The following is a 17590-nucleotide window of genomic DNA, read 5'->3' on the forward strand; positions in this document are numbered from 1 at the left end:
GCGCTGCAAGTTGTTTAAGTATCTCTGCTTGCTGTGTTTGCATTTCGACTTGTTGCTTCTGCAGAAGATTAAGTTGTCTTTCTATGGTTTCTAATCTCGCATCGTCTCGGCTTCATATGCGAGAAAGTATCCCGGAGGTGCTGATTCCTGTAGGCCAGCGCAAGAGGGAGTAGATGTGGTTGAAAGTGTAGTGGTGTTATGTAGTTTGCTAACACTGTCACCCAGAGGAGTGAAGGACGGACTCTGCTGGGGAGGAGTGCCTTTTCTGGGGAGGAGTGCCTGGGTTGCTTCTGCGGGGGTTCTTCGGAATGCGCGGGCGGCTTCTGGGAGAGCAGGGCCCGCACAAAACTTTCGGATTGGGTGGTGGCGTGGGTGGCGTCGATCTTTTCGTTGGGTAGCCTGGCAAACTGCCAGATCTGGGTCTGGGCTCCGATTTTGGGTCCGGTGTCGTATCTCGTAGAGCTTCAAAGCGGTTGTGGAGTGGTAGCGAGGTGTAGTTTTGGTCGTTTTTCTTAGGTGTGTTGCTTGCTATGCTCTGGCTTGATTGGCGGTTTTTGGGCTGACCAGAGTCCTTTGATGTGGTCTTGAGTCGTCTCCTTTCTGCAGCGAGGCGGGTGAGCTTGTCAGCCTGCTGTTTCTTGGGGCACCGTGGGTCGCGAGCACCGTGCGGTCCCTCGCAGTTGAAGCACCTAACTTCACATTCGTGCGCTGTTTGGTCGGGTCGTTGGGCGGGACGGAACTGTTGTCCACATGTCTCGCAACGAGTGAATTCATGATCCGTGGGACACACATCGGCGCGGTGTCCAATGGTGAAACAAATGGTACACTGCACAGCGCGAGGGCGAAAAGATTGTGTCTGTGAGCCACAGGCCCATTTTGACTTCCTTGGGCACCGTGGCACCCTTAACAGTGAGGAGTATAGTCTCTGACTGGCCTAGTCGCCGTGCTGCCAAAATGTGCCGGTCTTCGATGCTGATTATGGACAGGAGCTGATCGTCCGGGATCTCCTTAGGGAGGCCATGGACTACGCAGTGTGCGTGCTATGCTTCGGCTGCCACGTAGGCAGTCGCATCGTGTCGTTCTCCGTCGAGTGTCATCGAGCGCAAGCCAGCGAGTTTCTGAGTCGCCGATTCCCTCCCGCTCGTTGCCGCGACGAGGTTCTGCAGCTGTCTGACTTGTATATTGACGTCGCGCACCTCAGACGCCGTGAGACCGGCAGCGACGCCGATGGCGTTCGTGACTTGATACGTCGGATACTTTGCAAGGTTGAGTTTTGTGCCCAGCCTCATGATGATGGTCTGAGGGCTAACGTGGCGTCGCACGACATGCACAGGAGTGAGGTTCTTTTCTTCAAGCTGGTCTTGTAACAGCTCCATAGCCGCTTCTTCGTCCATGACGCCGGAACGCCCAGTCGCGTTTGCCCCAGCCGCCGGCGAGGCTCCGGCGGTTAGGGATAGCGATGCCGCCGTGTCGCAGATCCAAGAAAAAGCTTTCGAAACGGGAGTACACTGCTCCGGCTTACCCTACATGATGTCCATGGGGTGCCGGAACACTGGCCGCATCCGTCAGAAGAGTTGAGCGTCGTATATCCGATAGGTCGGGTATTTTGGGCGAAAATCGCGGAGCCGTGGCGAGGTGCGTCTTGTCGCCTCGGCTGGCATCGGCGTCTCTCCTGTCGGGTAAGTATTACATCCCTACGCACCGCGGAAGGAGCTTCAAACCAAACGCCGTCTGCCCTTCTCGCGGGCGCAGCGCTCCCGGCCGGAGAGTCGACGTATAACGCGCAAGTGCGCCTAGGTACGCGGCGTTGGCATGACATCGCTCATCAGTAATTTGTTTAAAGCTGTTGCTTTATTGGACGAACTAAAATTTAGAGAAATAAAAACCTACATCGGATCACAGAGCATAATCACGCGCAGAAAGGGAAACTCGTTTTCTGGTGTGTTCTAGCGCGCGATTATGCTCTGTGATTCGCTTATGTCTGCGCGCAACGAGACAAACGCAACAGCTCGCGCGCGAGCGGAAGCGGAAGTGCGCTGGCGCACTTTCGCCGAATCATCAAATGCGATAGCAAAGTAGTACTAGTACGAAGTAAGGGTAGTAGTTTTATCGGCTGCATAAACTTGGACACATTCGCTTACTAATTGAATTAACAAGCATTGTGTCGGCGCGCACTCGATGGCCGCAAACAACCAGTGTCAAAACGCTGGCGTGAGCGCGCGCGCGTCCCTCGCGCGCTTTCACTCGCACATACAGCTGACGGCGCGCGGCGACGATTTTGCCTCCTTTACTAAAGGAGGCATTGCCTTGACTTTATACGGAACCTCAGGGCGATGGCGACGACGACGGCGACGTCAACGGCAGAAATCCGCTTAGAGTGTCCATATAATTGCTATCGCAATAAAACAGAAGGCGGGGCCTGTGACGTATTGGTTACGCGTTCCTCCGGCTCCGGAACGTGAGAACGCAGGGAAGGAATTTCGCTTGCGGCATTAGCAATCTCATTAGCAATAAGTACCTTTTTTCAGCGCCTACCGTGAGAGCGCCCATCGAGAGCGGCGGGCGTTGACGCCGCTATCACTTGCAATACAATGCAGCTCTTCGAGTGCGTGGAAAGGCGCGCTCGTAAAGTTCACCTGTTACAGTACGCCCCCTTTACATGTGTTGCTTTGCTTGTCGACGTTTGCGCCGCGGGTAGTTTTATTGTTTCTTAACCTGTGCAGTCAAAAATAGTCAGTTTGCGACCGTCAGATACTTGTTTACTTTAGTTGTTTTCGTGCGACAGCGCTGGCCGACTGGCTTGGCGTCAGACGAAAGGACGAGCACGCTACAACCCAAAGCGTTCGTCGGCCTCCAAAGAAAGTATGTTCTGTGCAGCGATGCGATTTCGACACCCGTACGGCTGACCTTTTCCTGCATCGCTTTCCGCGCTCAAAGCTCGGAACGCCCATCAAGTCGAATGGCGGGGAATTTGAATATACAGCTCTAATGGCAGGCCTCCGAAAACAAATTTCGCGCCTATGAGAACAAAAGACGTCACTTCTGTTTTTATGGGTATACGTCACATTATTTTTTTTTCCGCCGGAAGTGTTCCTTCCTCACACAGATGGCGTTAAGCCCCATGAACCGCCGATGAGCCGCCATGTTCTGAACGTATGGGCTTCTATGGAAGCTTCGCTACCAGGTATATTTACCTTGATTGTTATTTAGTATGCTTACATTTACAAGTTCACACGGCCGATAAAGCTACTATCTTTACTTCGTATAGCTGTCCACTAAATTGCTATCGCAATCGATGCTTCGCCTTTCGGGCAAACTGACTTTAGTGGCACGACCACCGAGTGTTACTCTTTCTTGCGCAGCAACTTCCGGTTTGTCACAGAGGTGAGACAAAATAAAAATAAACCATAGAAAAATAAAAACGGGGAGATATCGACGATTCTACTTGTGGTTGATAGATATGACATCAGAGCAGAAGTTTAGTACAGTAAAGAGCTAATTAAGACTCAGGAATAATTATAAAAAACAAGGAAAGTCTAATTGCCGTACACCAAAGCACACAACCGTACACTTTAGATACCCACCGCATCATTACAGGTTCCAGTGAAGACCAGAAGTGACGTGTGACGTCACGCTGTAACCAGGGGTACCCGCTCATTACTAATAAATTAACCGTTGCATTTGTCATGGATGTAGACGAGGACGCCGGACCAAGTGTTTTGTACAACAACGCTGAGGTGCGAGGGCGACTAGCACACATCAAGGATTAGGGTCGTTTCTAATTTTTTGTATCTCCGCTATTAATGAACCAATTTTAAAACAACTTTCTATGTGGCCTCGTGGGGGTCCACTTAAAGGACACGGCAACAAGTAAAGCCCAGATGTCATGCCATGTCTTGCGCGGCAAAACGAAGTGAAATGCGGTCGGTACTTTAGGCTCGATGCGTGCGCGCTTCGCGACCAAAGACGACATCAACCTCCTCATGGAGGTGTTAGCCTTAAATCCATACGAACAGACTTCTAGACAGTGCCGTATATGTTTGCATTAGCAGCGTTTCACTCAAAAGACTAGCATGTACTGCGCAGTGGCGCTTATTTTAGTGTTAGCGTTGCGTCCCACGTTAAGGCTAACGTTATACTAAAGCTCTCTATTGTGCCACAGATCACATCTGTGTCGCCTTTTTTTCTTCTCTAAGTGAATGTATCCTATACCCTGTTCTGACGCCATATGAGGATAGTGTATTTCAGTTTGTAGAAGGAATAAATGCAGAGACGGCCGCGTTCCACAATGCATTCTTTCAACCTTGAACGAAGGAAGTGCATTTTTTGAGGCACGTGACTGCGCATGCTCCTGTACCTACGTTAACTTTTTGGCAGCCTACTGACAGAATCACAAAGACAGCAGAAGATGGCGCTCGTAGAGCGCTGTCATTTGCGGCCGGCGGAGTGTGCAGTGCATTGTCACAACGGCAGACACCACTCCTCACCTAGCGTAATCTCCTACAGTCTTCTGAATGCTACTTAAATTCCCTCAATTTTTCCTTCGATTGAAGTAAAATTAATGTAGACTTAACACTTGCCGCCTGTGAAACGCGAACCCATAGTCTCGGCATGATATTTTAATTTAATTCAAAATACCCCCAAAGGCCCTCAATATGAGCGTATTACATGGAGTAGGGGGGGGGGGGGGTCACAGGCGCACAGGCACTGGTTATAGATTATACATCATATTACAAACAAGACAATATAACAAAAGTAATAATAGAGTGAAACATAGGTAATATACAAAATAAGTCGAATGCTCCAGAGAGAAAACATAAGTACATTAGGAGAGCATAAGGCAACTGCAATGAAAAGCAAAACAGCAACAAACATCGAAAACACTGTAAAAGTCTCAAGATAATAATAATCAGATTAGTTGGTAAGTCGTGAGCGAATTAAATCTTGAAACGAATCCTTAATCTTGTGCAGTCAGGTTCCGTAGCAATGTCTGATGGTAAGGCGTTCCACTCAGTTATTGTGCGCAGTAAGAACGAATATGAATAATCGGATGACTGGCAGTTAATGCGTTTGACTTTGTATGGATGGTCACGACGTGGAAAGATAACTGGTGGTGACTGAAAGAAATTATCATGAAGGGATGGATGGTGACAAAGCTTATGGAAAAGTGATAGGCGAGATATTTTACGGCGAAGTGCTAAAGTGTCCAACTCAGCTTTATTCTTTAACGAGGTGACGCTGGTGTAACGTGAATAATCTGAAAAAAAAAAAATGAAACGCGCAGCACGGTTTTGCAAGGCTTCGATGTTACTGATGATTAAAGTTTGTTCGGCATCCCAAATGGCAGACGCGTATTCTAGTTTAGGACGGATTAATGTTGTGTACGCTAGTCCTTTAACATGCGTTGGGGCTTCTATTAAGTTATGTTTAATAAGACCGAGAGTACGGCGAGTTAACGTTTTCATGAGTGAAAATTGTTACAAACGTATCATGAAGAAGTTGAGCACAATCTGAATCGGGGATATGCTTGACATACTGTAGCGACCGCTGTATGTCTGGTTGCTTAGTGTTCTATATTTCTCAAGTATGGCGCGATGTACTTCTGACTCTCGTATATTAATAGCTTCGCGTGGTGGACAGCACTTACGTATCTTTCTCGTCATGAAGTTTCACAGGGGTTTTTAGATCCGCTTCTTTTGAGACCGCGAAATGGGCATCTGCGAACGCAAAAGAATGTGCATATGTTGTATTCACGTTTAAATTCCAATATTTGAAGCATCAAAACCACAAATTAATAATTTTCTGCGATTAGGTTCAGTCTTTTCATTAATAGCATTTATTTAAAATTTGCAACATTTCTGGGACTATAATTATTTTTTTTTCACTATCAGCATCTAGGCAATGAGAAGTGGCTTTACATGAGACCTCGTGCCCCTGCAGAGGCTTGCCCTGCAGGCAGAGGCCTGCAGGGCAAGATACATTCCAGGCACGCGTAATTGTGGAGCAAGGTTAAAATGTTCTAGATCGCACTATTAGTATTACAAACCTAGATAATGGCGCACAAAACTATATTTGCCTTCCATTCCTCGTTTCCATAGCTTTTGTATTTAAATCTTAAATTGGTGTCATTATTCGGTACCCTACGCTTAAGTTGGAACCGATGGCTACTTGAAGGCGCATTAACAAATCACATGACATTAAATGAATAACTTAAAAGATAGTGAAATTTGTTACTGAACGAAAATAGTTCAGCAGCTTCGAACATGATTCCAAAAAGTACTTTCATGGACGAATTAATATCCCCTTTCGGAAGTGGTAGGTGGAAAAAATATTTTAGTGCGATAGTGTTTCGGGCCCCGTGTCGTAGAAAATCCTCCGTCGGCAACCAGCGTGTGTACAATCATTGCATTCTACCGGTGCTAACATATGGGGCAGAAACTTGGAGGTTAACAAAGAAGCTCGAGAACAAGTTAAGGACCGCACAAAGAGCGATGGAACGAAAAATCTTAGGACTAACTTAGGACTAACTTAGGACTAATCTTAGGATCCTCCGTCGGCAACCAGCGTGTGTGTGTGGCAACCAGCGGGTGGCGGAGAAAATCATCCAACGACATACACCGCGCTGGCCCTCCACGTGGTGCGAGGTTTTGGTGAACAAAAATTTAGTTTCTCACAGTGGAATCTGTCCGAAAAATGATAAAGTATGACTTTACCATTCGGCGTCGGCTTCGCCGTCGGATTGTTTACCAATCGGCGTCGGATTGTAATTTGAAAGTACGAGAAAACCTAATTCTGCTATGAGGAAACTCAAACCTATTTTCCAGCTTTTCGACCAGAACTGCGCGCGTCGGGACAATAACAAACAAAATAATAAAAGGGGCAATAAGTTGGCAATCATTAAGAAGTTGAGCACAATCTGAATCGGGGATATGCTTGACATACTGTAGCGACTATATTGCCCCTGGAAAAACGTCTTTCCAGCAATGCATTTCTGTTTAAAAGTGAAGCAGACATTAAGGGGATCGTTGTAAGTTTCGTCTTTGTAAACATCTTTCCCACGTTCAGTGTTGCAGTGAATGAAGCGTAGCCGTAGGCTTCATTCTCGGATTAACGTCAAATTTCTCGTGGAGGTTGTGGCCTAGTGCGTGCGTCCTTGTGCACGTGACTGCGCAGCCAATGGGGAGGAGGTGGCGCCGCTGACCCACTGAGCGGTCCTCGCGGTCAAAGCGCGGCCGGGCGTGATGATCTGAGTCTCGCAGCAAAGTACGAGGCTTTTAAAGCCAGCAGTTTTCTTTACAAGCCGGACGACACGCTATTCCGCACCTGGCCGCGTGCGCGCGCTCGACCATTCCGTCTCCGCCGCCAGGAGACCAAGCGTGATAAACAATTACCATGACAAACATTAGCTATTACCGCTAGCAATATTTGCATTTTTCAAGTGAAGCTTGTATTGCCTCACAAGTGTCGGCGGCGGTGGTGGTGGCGTAACGCTAAAAGCCCGGCTGCTCCCGAGTAGAGCAGGAGCGGGGAAAGCTGCGCCGGATCACGTGACGCGCGCGACCTATCAGTGTCGCTTGGTGTGCCGCGGGCTCCGTTACCGATGCGATGCTAACGGGTCCCGATAACGCTATCACGTTCCACTCTTAAGAGTAGAACGTGATAGCGTTATCGGGACCCGTTCGCATCTATATATATATATATATATATATATATATATATATATATATATCAATATGAGGACGCTTAAGCTTCGCCTTTAAGAGTAGAACGTGATAGCGTTATCGGGACCCGTTCGCATCGCATCATTCGCATATATATATATATATATATATATATATATATATATATATATATATATATATATATATATATATATATATTGTAAGGCATCGGCAGCATCAAGCGCGCCGCAGAAGCTCGAGCGAGAGGACTGGGCTCGGTGCATCCTACGACCCGCTGTCGCTACGAACCCCAATAAATCCCCTTTATAAGTGGTGGAGCCGTGCTGGGTAACTGTCCACTCTACCATCCTGGAACTTCGTGCGCGGAAGCTACCCTCTGCCATGCCGGACGCCGACCAGCAGACTTTTCCATCGCCACCCGTCCCTTGCGCTGGCACCGTTCGCCAGCGGGAACCTCCTATCTTCAGCGGAACCGACGACAACGACGTTGAAGAGTGGCTGTCATCTTATGAACGGGTGAGCGTTCACAACAAATGGAATGACTCGGACAAGCTGGCTTACGTATCCTATCTTGCGGGCGTTGCCAGTCTCTGTTTCAGGAATCATGAGAGGGATATCCGAACGTGGTCGGCGTTCAAGACGTCTATTACCGAAGTGTTTGACCAACCCGCCGTCAGGATACTCCGAGCCGAGCAGCGTTTGCGTACACGCGCACAGGACACGGGTGAGACGTTCACCAGCTATATAGAAGACGCTCTCGATTTGTACAGGCGCGTGAACGCTGCCATGACGGAAGCGGAAAAGATTAAGCACGTCATGAAGGGAATCGATGATGACGCGTTCCAGGTGCTTCTGGCCAAGGACTCGCGCACTGTTGGCGACGTGATCAGCTTGTGCCAGAGCTATGACGAATTGCGTAAGCAGCGAGCTCTGACAAGGCGACATCCCACACTTAATGCGGCGTCACTCTGCAGCCTGACCACCGGCCCCGAACAAGCCTCCCTGATAACCCAAATTAAGGATTTCGTCCGCGAAGAAGTCGCACGACAGCTGTCTCTGGTGTCCATCACTCCGGAGTCTGCCAGCACTTTGCCGTCTCCTCTCCGTAATGTGATCCATGAAGAGGTCACGAAAGCACTGCCAGCCGTACACCAGCAGGATGCCGTGGCTACACCGGTAACTTATGCTGCGGTTGCCGCAATGGCCCCTCGCAGTGCGCCCGTACCACGTTTCCAGCAGCCTGTGCACCGCCCTCCTCCCGTTCCCTGGGCCAGCACTGCCGTCGCTAACCCGTGGCGTACGCCGGACAATCGCCCTATATGCTTCGCATGTAGGTATCCCGGTCACGTCGCAAGGTTCTGCCGCCGCCGATCGCAGGCGTTCGATGACGATCGACGAGCGTCCTATGTGCCGCCCGACCCAAATGCGCCTTACGGACCCTTCGATCCATCACCAGCTCGCGCCCAGACTGATCGCCGTCCTCGCTTCGAACGCTTCCGGTCACCCTCCCCACGTCGCCGATCGCTTTCCCCTATGCGTCAGCGACCTGTCTCTAACGAAGAGGGAAACTAGACGACGCAGTTCCTGAGGCAAGAACTGCGCAAGTGTCGACATGCCGAAGTCCTCCTCCTTTACCTGCCAATGTCGATGTTTTTGTCGAAGATGTCGCTACAGTCGCCCTCGTCGATACCGGTGCCGCTATTTCAGTTATGGATGCCAGGTTCTGCCGCTTGCTTGGTAAAGTGACGACGTCTGTCTGGATTGTCGCTTCGAACGGCAGGGCTCAACCAATTCACCCTACTGCTGCTTGTACAGCCCGTGTAACCATACAGGGCGTTTTATACACGATTGAGTTCATAGTTCTTTCATAGTGCTCCCACGCCGTTCTTCTAGGATGGGATTTAACGCCATCATCAATTGCACTCGGGCTGAGATTGAACTTTCCCACCTTGGTGACCTGGCCTCGGTCGATGCTCATCCTGCCGCTATAAACTCCTCGTGAAAGAAGACACCTGTATTCCCCCGTTCCCCCGTGTTCTTCAGCATTCGTATCAGTCTCGTGTAGTGCTATATCCGACGGGACGGTCTTATTCATGCCCTCTCATCACTTTGTTACACGAAAAGCACTTCCTTTGCCCTTTGCAGCTCTTGACCTCGCCGCCGGTGTCAACACTACGCCCATTTACAATCATCTTTCATCGCCGCTATCACTGCTATCACGCTTGGCAAGTTTCGCCCATATTTATACGGCCGATCTTTTGACGTAGTGACCGACCACCACGCACTATGTTGGCTGTCGACGCCAAAAGACCCATCGGGCCGCCTTGGTCGCTGGGCACTGCGAATTCAGGAATATGACATCCGCGTGGTTTACCGTTCCGGGCGAAAGCACTCTGACGCTGACGCGCTATCGTTTGGTGTGCCGCGGGCTCCGTTACCGATGCGATGCGAACGATGCGAACGGGTCCCGATAACGCTATCACGTTCTACTCTTAAAGGCGAAGCTTAAGCGTCCTCCAATTTTTATATATAAATATTGAAATGAGGTTTATTGATACAGGCGTAGATGTAGACCCTTCGGATATACTGGCACAGAACGGGCGGCTAAACAGTGACGTCGGGCAGCGCTCTTAGCGGTGACTTCGGCGTCGTCTTTTTCGGAGCGATCACGATGCTGCCACTGTATATATATATATATATATATATATATATATATATATATATATATATATATATATTGATGTCTATTGTTTTAAGTTCAAGTTCATTCGGTAACGATGGTGGGAAACGTGAAACAAAACTATTTCACCACCGTCCTCGAGAGACTACACATCTACACTTCCATTTCCAAGAGCACATCAAGCTGCTCAGACATTCGTGCTTGTGTCGTTTATATGGGGCTGAAGCAGCGGCAGCTCTGATGTGCGAGATCAATATTTTGGACCACGAACTGAATACGAGCATTTAGCTTGGAATATCGAGTCGTATATGGCATATTTATATGGACACATTTATAAGTATCTATGTTGGAAAATTACAATTGCATTCTCAACCTTAAAAAAATATCAAGCCGTTACGCTAAAATACTATTTGGCTCATGTCAACATGAAAAATTGAGTAATTCCCACTGGCTGTCGGTTCTCGCCAATTTATGCCTTATAAAACCGCATCAAATGCTGCGAAACGCAACAGACATTTAACCTAGTGCCTGCCATCACTGATCGCTTTACTGCCAAGCAGTAAGATCATGACTGGAGGTGGCGCTGCAAAAGTCCAGCCCATATGGGCGGGCGCTACGCCCATATGAGCAGAACCCGAAACACTTTGACCGTGAGGACCGCTCAGTGGGTCAGCGGCGCCACCTCCTCCCCATTGGCTGCGCAGTCACGTGCACAATGACGCACGCACTAGGCCCCATCCTCCACGAGAAATTTGACGTTAATCCGTGTTGTTTTCACTGGAAGCGCCGGCGGAACAAGATAAGATGAAGCGTCGGCGAGCACGAGAGGAGAAAACGGGGACTCTCGCCTGTTAGCGGCCCTTATCAGTGCTATTAAAAGCCTTTCTCCATTATATCGACGGAATAGAGTTATTCTGCGGCTTCTGTATGCCATAATTCCACAATTTTTGTGGTGCCGAAACCCGGGATAGGCCAACCGACGGCTACGAGTTGCCTGCAGGAAAATGGAGAAGCTCAAGGCGAAGCGGACTTCACGACGATCCTTGAACAGTCGGATCATCAACGAGGCAAGTGTCCTTTTTCGTAGCGACTCCGCAACACATGAGCAGCTCGACTAAATAATGAACTAAACAAGATAAATTTGGAACTAGAGAGCCTAATCACGGACGAAGAATTCCAAGCCGAGTAGGAGACAGTCTTGGAATATGAGGACAACACGACGCGTACCCTTGCTGAACTGACGAGCAGGCGGGACCGCATTTCAAGTGACACTGCGCACGCAGCCGAGGGTTCAACGTCGGCTACCCATACCATTGCGTCACCATCGGAAAGGACGGGAGCCAAGCTACCAGAACTCACGATCACTCCCTTCTCTGGAGATGTGTGTAAATGGGTGGAGTTTTGGGAGCAATTTGAACAGATGGTTCACAATAATGCGAGTCTTACCGCCACTGAGAAGTTTCATTATTTGCGACTATTTCTCAAAGGAGACGCTGCTTCAGCGGTCGCGGGTCTTCCAACTACGGAAGGATGCTATAAGGACGCCATAGACATGCTGCAGAAGCGCTTCGGGGACAAGACGCGCCAGGAACAGGAATACTTCGCAAGATTACGACACCTGACTCCTGTTCGTTCATCTGGTGACACAAGAGCCCTCCGACAATTGTCTCTACGACCACGTACTCGTCAACATCCGAGGCCTGGAGTCATTGGGTGTGGAAAGGACGTTTTCGATCGTCCATGCTCTGCGACATCATCCTTAGGGCGGTGCCCCGAGACGTCGTAGTTAACTACCATCGTGCATGCGCTGCGCAAGTCGAGAGTGCTACCGCGGACAATGCTGTTGGTTCTTCGAAACTAGACGGTCTACTCAAACTCCTTTCGATCGAACTGGAAAGCCTGGAGAAGAGTGACTATAAGGACAGCAGCGTGCGAGACAGCGGCGGTCAGCTTACATAAAACCAGCCATACCTCAGTCGCTACTGGAAGCAGCCTGCGTCATCTGTTCTTCACACGTGAACTCAGATCGTGGGTTTCAACCGTGCAAAGAGATGTGTGTGTTCTGCACATCAAGACAGCACTCCACAGAAGCCTGCCCTGCGGATATGCCCCTGACGCTGAAGAAGGAAGTGCTATCGAATGATAAATGGTGCTTCCGATGCACCACCAAAGGTCATAGGGCGCGCGACTGCAAACGGAGGATCTATTGCTCGAGGTGCAAAGCTCGCCATGCCTCAAATATGTGCGACCCACAAAGGATCCCGCAGCGCTCGCACCAAGGACTCAAGAATGACAGAGCAAGTACAACAGTTTGCGCATCGGTAGGAGGACGACGACGAAGCAACGATGGATCGACTTGCGTCTTCCTGCAAACATTTCGAGTCTGGGTGGTAAGAGACCACACTTGCCGCTACGTGCGAGGTGTCTTCGACGGCGGAAGTCAACGCACATTTGCTACCGAAGACTTGTCAAGACACCTGGGCCTCGAGTTTGTTGGATCTATTAAGATAGCTCTCAACACATTCACCAGCGCCTCAGACCAGGCGGCAGAAAACCGACGAATAGTGGAGCTTCGCTTACGAAGTCAGTTTTCTGGCATCGAGGTTGTGCTAAGCGCCATTGAGATTCGCATATATGCCAAGACATCGAAGAAACTAAATGGAAGTGTCTTTTGTCGCTTCATTTAAAAAACTGGGAAGAGACGTAGCCGATGAACCGATACATGCCTCAGTCATCACGCAAAGCGGAATCAGCGTGCTGATCGGCTCTGATAAAATGTGGAGAGTCTTGACGGGCGACGTTCTACGTTGTGAAGGCAATGAATCGCTGATTGCGATGAATTCCAAGCTTGGTTGGACTTTTCAAGGACGCACCACCTGTTTGACGTCACTGCCAGCAACAACGGGCATAATGGTTTGCGTTTTGAAAACTCAAGTATACGAGTCGGACGAGTTCTTAAGGACATTTTGGGAGCTTGATCACCTTGGAATTTCTGATGCAGGTGACAGAACCAATGAAATCAGCAAGGTGATGCAATATTTTGAGAGCACCGCCACATATCGCAACGGAAGGTATGAAGTAGCACTGCCTTGGAAGGATGGATTTGAGCTTTCGGACAACAAACCAGTTGCTGTCACAAGGCTGCAGAAGCTTCTTAATCGACTAACGAGGCAGAAAGGGCTGCTGCGGATATACGATGACACCATACGTGAGTACGTACGAGCTGGTCACGCCGAAATCGTCGACGACCTCTCTCCTGAGCAAGGCAAGGTGTATTACATGCCACACAAAGAAATCATCAGAAAACAAGCGTTGACCACGAAAGTTCGGGTGGTTTTTGACGCCCAATCACATGAAAAAGGTAGTAGGTCTCTCAACGAGTCTTGAAAAGGGGGACAACCTGTACCAAGACCTTGGAAAAATACTACTGCGCTTCAGGACACACCCTATAGCGGTAATCGCCGATATTGAAAAGGCGTTCCTGCAGATATCAATACGGGAGGAAGACAGACGCCTTTCGGTTCCTGTGGTTTGCGGAAGGCAACCTAATGGGTAGTCCGCTCAAAGAATGGAGGATGACACGTGTTCCCTTTGGAGCTACGTGCAGCTCATTCCTGCTCACAGCAACCATAATTTACCACGTGAAGAGAGCACATAAGGCCAAAGCACAAACTGCGACCAAACTGACCGAGTCGTTTTACGTGGACTACCTAGTCACTGGCGCCGCCACGGAAGAAAAGGCAGAAATTTTTGTTGTGAGGCGCAAGAAAGAGGCGGGTATGGTCCTACGCAAATGGACCACAAATTCTGCCAACCTAATGGTTGCGTTGGGACGCCAGCAGGAATCTGCCAGTCAAGAAATGGTGGTCCTGCATGAGAAGTCGGTCAAAGTTCTCGGCGTTGTTTGGAATCCTGCAAAAGACGTGTTCACTTTTTCTGTTGAGAGCCTGCTAGAGTTCACGAAAGATAAACTGGACACTAAACGGTTTATTTTACAAGCGACATTGAGAATATTCGATCCACTCGGACTCGTTGGACCGTACACGATTGCCATACGCATATTGTTCCAGAGATTGTGGGGCCGAGGAATACATTGGGACGAGAAATTACCCAATGAACTTCAAGAAGAATGGCAAGGTTGGGTACGGCAGCTCCCACAACTGCAGGAAATAACAGTTCCTCGTTACCTTGGCGGAGGAAGGAAGTTGCCAGCCCAGCTGCGTACGGAGCGGCGATTTACGCGGTTGCGGCCACAGATGAACGACCCATGTTGCTGATCTCCAAGTCACCGTGTGGCTCCTATAAAGAAAGCGCTACCCCGCTTGGAGCTTTTAGGTGCATTGGTTGGCACAAGACTGCTGGCATACGTCAAGGTGCCCTAAATAACATTCGTATTGAGTACATTACGTGGACCGACTCTACTATTGTATTTTCATGGATACGAGGAGACTGCACAAGATGGAAACAGTTTGTGGCTAGTCGTATCACGGAAATTAAGAGCAGAACAGAACCATCCCGGTGGATATTGCCTCGGATTGGAGAATCCATCTGATTTGCTAACGCGGGTAGGGACGTTAGACAAGGTGACTTCATGCTCAAGATGGTGGCATGGTCCTGACTGGCTACACAGATCCATGGACAAGTGGCCTCTCCAACCATTCATTTCGTCGGACTGACGACGCTGTCAGAAGTGAGATAGCAGCTGTTCAAGTAGTAATGGAAGCCAAAGTACACAGTCCAGTTATATGCATTGAGCGTTTCAGCAAGCTTCAGCACCTATTAAGAATAACAGCTTGGGGGTTCAGATTCACAGACCGTTGTCGACACAAGACAAGAAATTGGCCACCTGAAAGCGACAGAAGTAATTCGGGCCGAACACTACTGGGTCATATGCGTCCAAAAACAAGAATTTTATGCGCACCTCAACTGCATAGCACGAGGACGACCCCTAGAACCCACGTCGCGCATTGCCGAACTCCGCCCGTTTATGGACGCCGGTGGAATCCTCAGAGTCGGTGGACGTCTGTCACCTCTGAAGTTACCGCTAGGAGTGAAGCATCCAATAATTCTCCCCGCCAATCACCATTACTCCAATCTGGTGGCCATAAGAGCTCATCAACAAGTCTTACACGGAGGTGTACGAGAAACGCTTACACAGATCAGAGAGTACTACTGGATTTGTCGAGCGCGTGTTCTAGTCAAGAAGGTTCTACATAGCTGCAATGCGTGCAAACGTTTCACTGCCAGACCAGGAAGTGCTCCGACCGCTCCTTTACCAAGTCACCGAGTGGAGCCGACAAACCCTTACGAAGTTGTTGGTGTTGACTTCGCTGGACCTCTCCTAGCACGTGCGCAAGACGGTAACGCCAAGTGCTACGTTACACTTCACGCGTGCCGTGTCGCGAGCAATCCACCTCGAACTCGTTTCAAGTATGACGTCCGAATCATTCAAATTGTGCTTGCGGCGATTTGTCGGCCGAAGAGGACTACCCTGCGTTATCTATTCGGACAATGCAAGGCCATTTCAAAAAGCGTCAGCATATTTAAAGAGACTCTTTGACATGTTCACGGAAAAGGACGTGACGAACCACCTCACCTCTAACGGTATCATGATCCTTGGTGAGGCGGATGCTGGGAACGGCTGGTCCGATCTGTGAAGACTTCTCTGCGTAAAATTCTCGGCAGAGCCTGTCTCAATTTCGAAGAAATCACGACAGTGCTGACAGACGTCGAAGCAGTAATCAACTCCAGACCTCTAACTTTTGTCGAGACAGACGAAGGAGAACCATGCACACTGACTCCAGCCGACCTGTTGCTTGGACGACGACTAACTGCTATACCCTACAATACGGTTGAAGTTGACAGTAAATCGAGGCGAGCAGATACCATTCGTCGACACGCCTACAGAAAGCTTCTAACCGAAAACTTCTGGAAGCGATGGCGAAAAGAATATCTACTGCAACTACGATCTGCTCATTTCGCGGCCAGTCGACCAGCTACGGACTTCAAGGAAGGCGACGTTGTTATCGTGCATTCCGAGACTTCACCCCGTCAACTATGGAAACTCGCCAGGGTGATTGAAGTATTCAGAAGTTCAGACGGTCATGTCCGTTCATGCAAGTTGAAACAACAAGGAGGTCTTATTATAACAAGGCCTATCCAAAAGCTATACCCGCTTGAACTACGTGATTAATTTCACTGCGCGGCCGGGAATATTTTCACTGGAAGCGCCGGCAGAACAAGAAGAGAAGAAGAAGCGTCGGCGAGCACGAGAGGAGAAAACGGACTCTTGCCTGTTAGCAGGGTCTTCACGGCCCGTATCAGTGCTATTAAAAGCCTTTCTCCATTATATCGACGGAATCGAGTTATTCTGCGGCTTCTGAATGCCATAATTCCACATCCGAGCATTTATGACGGGTTTTTACTCTTTGCGCGGTCGGCCATTTTTGGTAAGATCGCTCGGTAGCGAGGCCGCCGCCGCCGAATTTTCGCGTACTGGGGTATATAACGCTTTCGCATTGAAAAAAAAATCGCCAGCCCTTCCCCTGTTGAGAAAGTGGGGGTAAGCTAAGCTTGTGGCAAGACGACGCTGTCGCAGGCGATCCGCTTCGTTCGATCTAAAGGGTCGGCGGCTCTTCGCTGACGTTTCGCCTGGGCTTCGAAAGCCCTCACGCTAGAATCGGCACGTCGATGATGAGCCCTTTACTGAGCGAGTTCGCGGCACCGTTCAAACGCTGCCTGCTCCTCGGCGCAACGCACCACGCGCGGCTTTCCCATCCGGGCACCGACACTGATCTGAGGCGAGGGAAGCGCGGCGAAGCACGCGCCAACCCCCTTTCCTTCCCTCCCCGCGGCGCACCAAACGACACTGATTGGTCGGGCGCGTCACGTGATCCGGCGCTGCTTTCCCCGCTCCTGCTCTACTCGGGAGCAGCCGGGCTTTTTGCGTGACACCACCACCACCGCCGCCGACACTTGTGAGGCAATACAAGCTTCACTTGAAAAATGCAAGTATTGCTAGTGCACGGTAATTGTTGATCACGCTTGGTCTCCTGGCGGCGGAGACGAATGGTCGAGCGCGCGCACGCGGCCAAGTGCGGAGTAGCGCGTCGTCCGGTTTGTAAAGAAAGCTGCTGGCTTTATAAGCCTCTTACTTTGCTGCGATAGACTCGGATCTTCACGCCCGGCCGCCGTTCCGCGGAAACATGGTAGTCATGGAGAGCTTTAT

General features: G+C 49.7%; 2 protein-coding genes across 2 annotated transcripts in view; one reads left to right on the top strand and one right to left on the bottom strand.

Moving 5' to 3' along the window:
• LOC119457953 (uncharacterized) overlaps positions 1-17590 on the bottom strand; it is a 100760-nt gene that overhangs the window by 70008 nt on the left and 13162 nt on the right. Inside the window, exon 5 of the mRNA XM_037719736.2 lies at positions 5648-5717. Coding sequence (XP_037575664.2) covers positions 5648-5717 — 70 coding nt within the window. The remainder of the gene's footprint in view (positions 1-5647; positions 5718-17590) is intronic.
• The window catches only part of LOC119458821 (uncharacterized), a 93146-nt gene that overhangs the window by 14719 nt on the left and 60837 nt on the right, over positions 1-17590 (top strand). The gene's annotated exons all lie outside the window — the stretch shown is intronic.

Source organism: Dermacentor silvarum, chromosome 7 (assembly GCF_013339745.2).
Source record: "Dermacentor silvarum isolate Dsil-2018 chromosome 7, BIME_Dsil_1.4, whole genome shotgun sequence".
Taxonomy (NCBI): Eukaryota; Metazoa; Arthropoda; class Arachnida; order Ixodida; family Ixodidae; genus Dermacentor; species Dermacentor silvarum.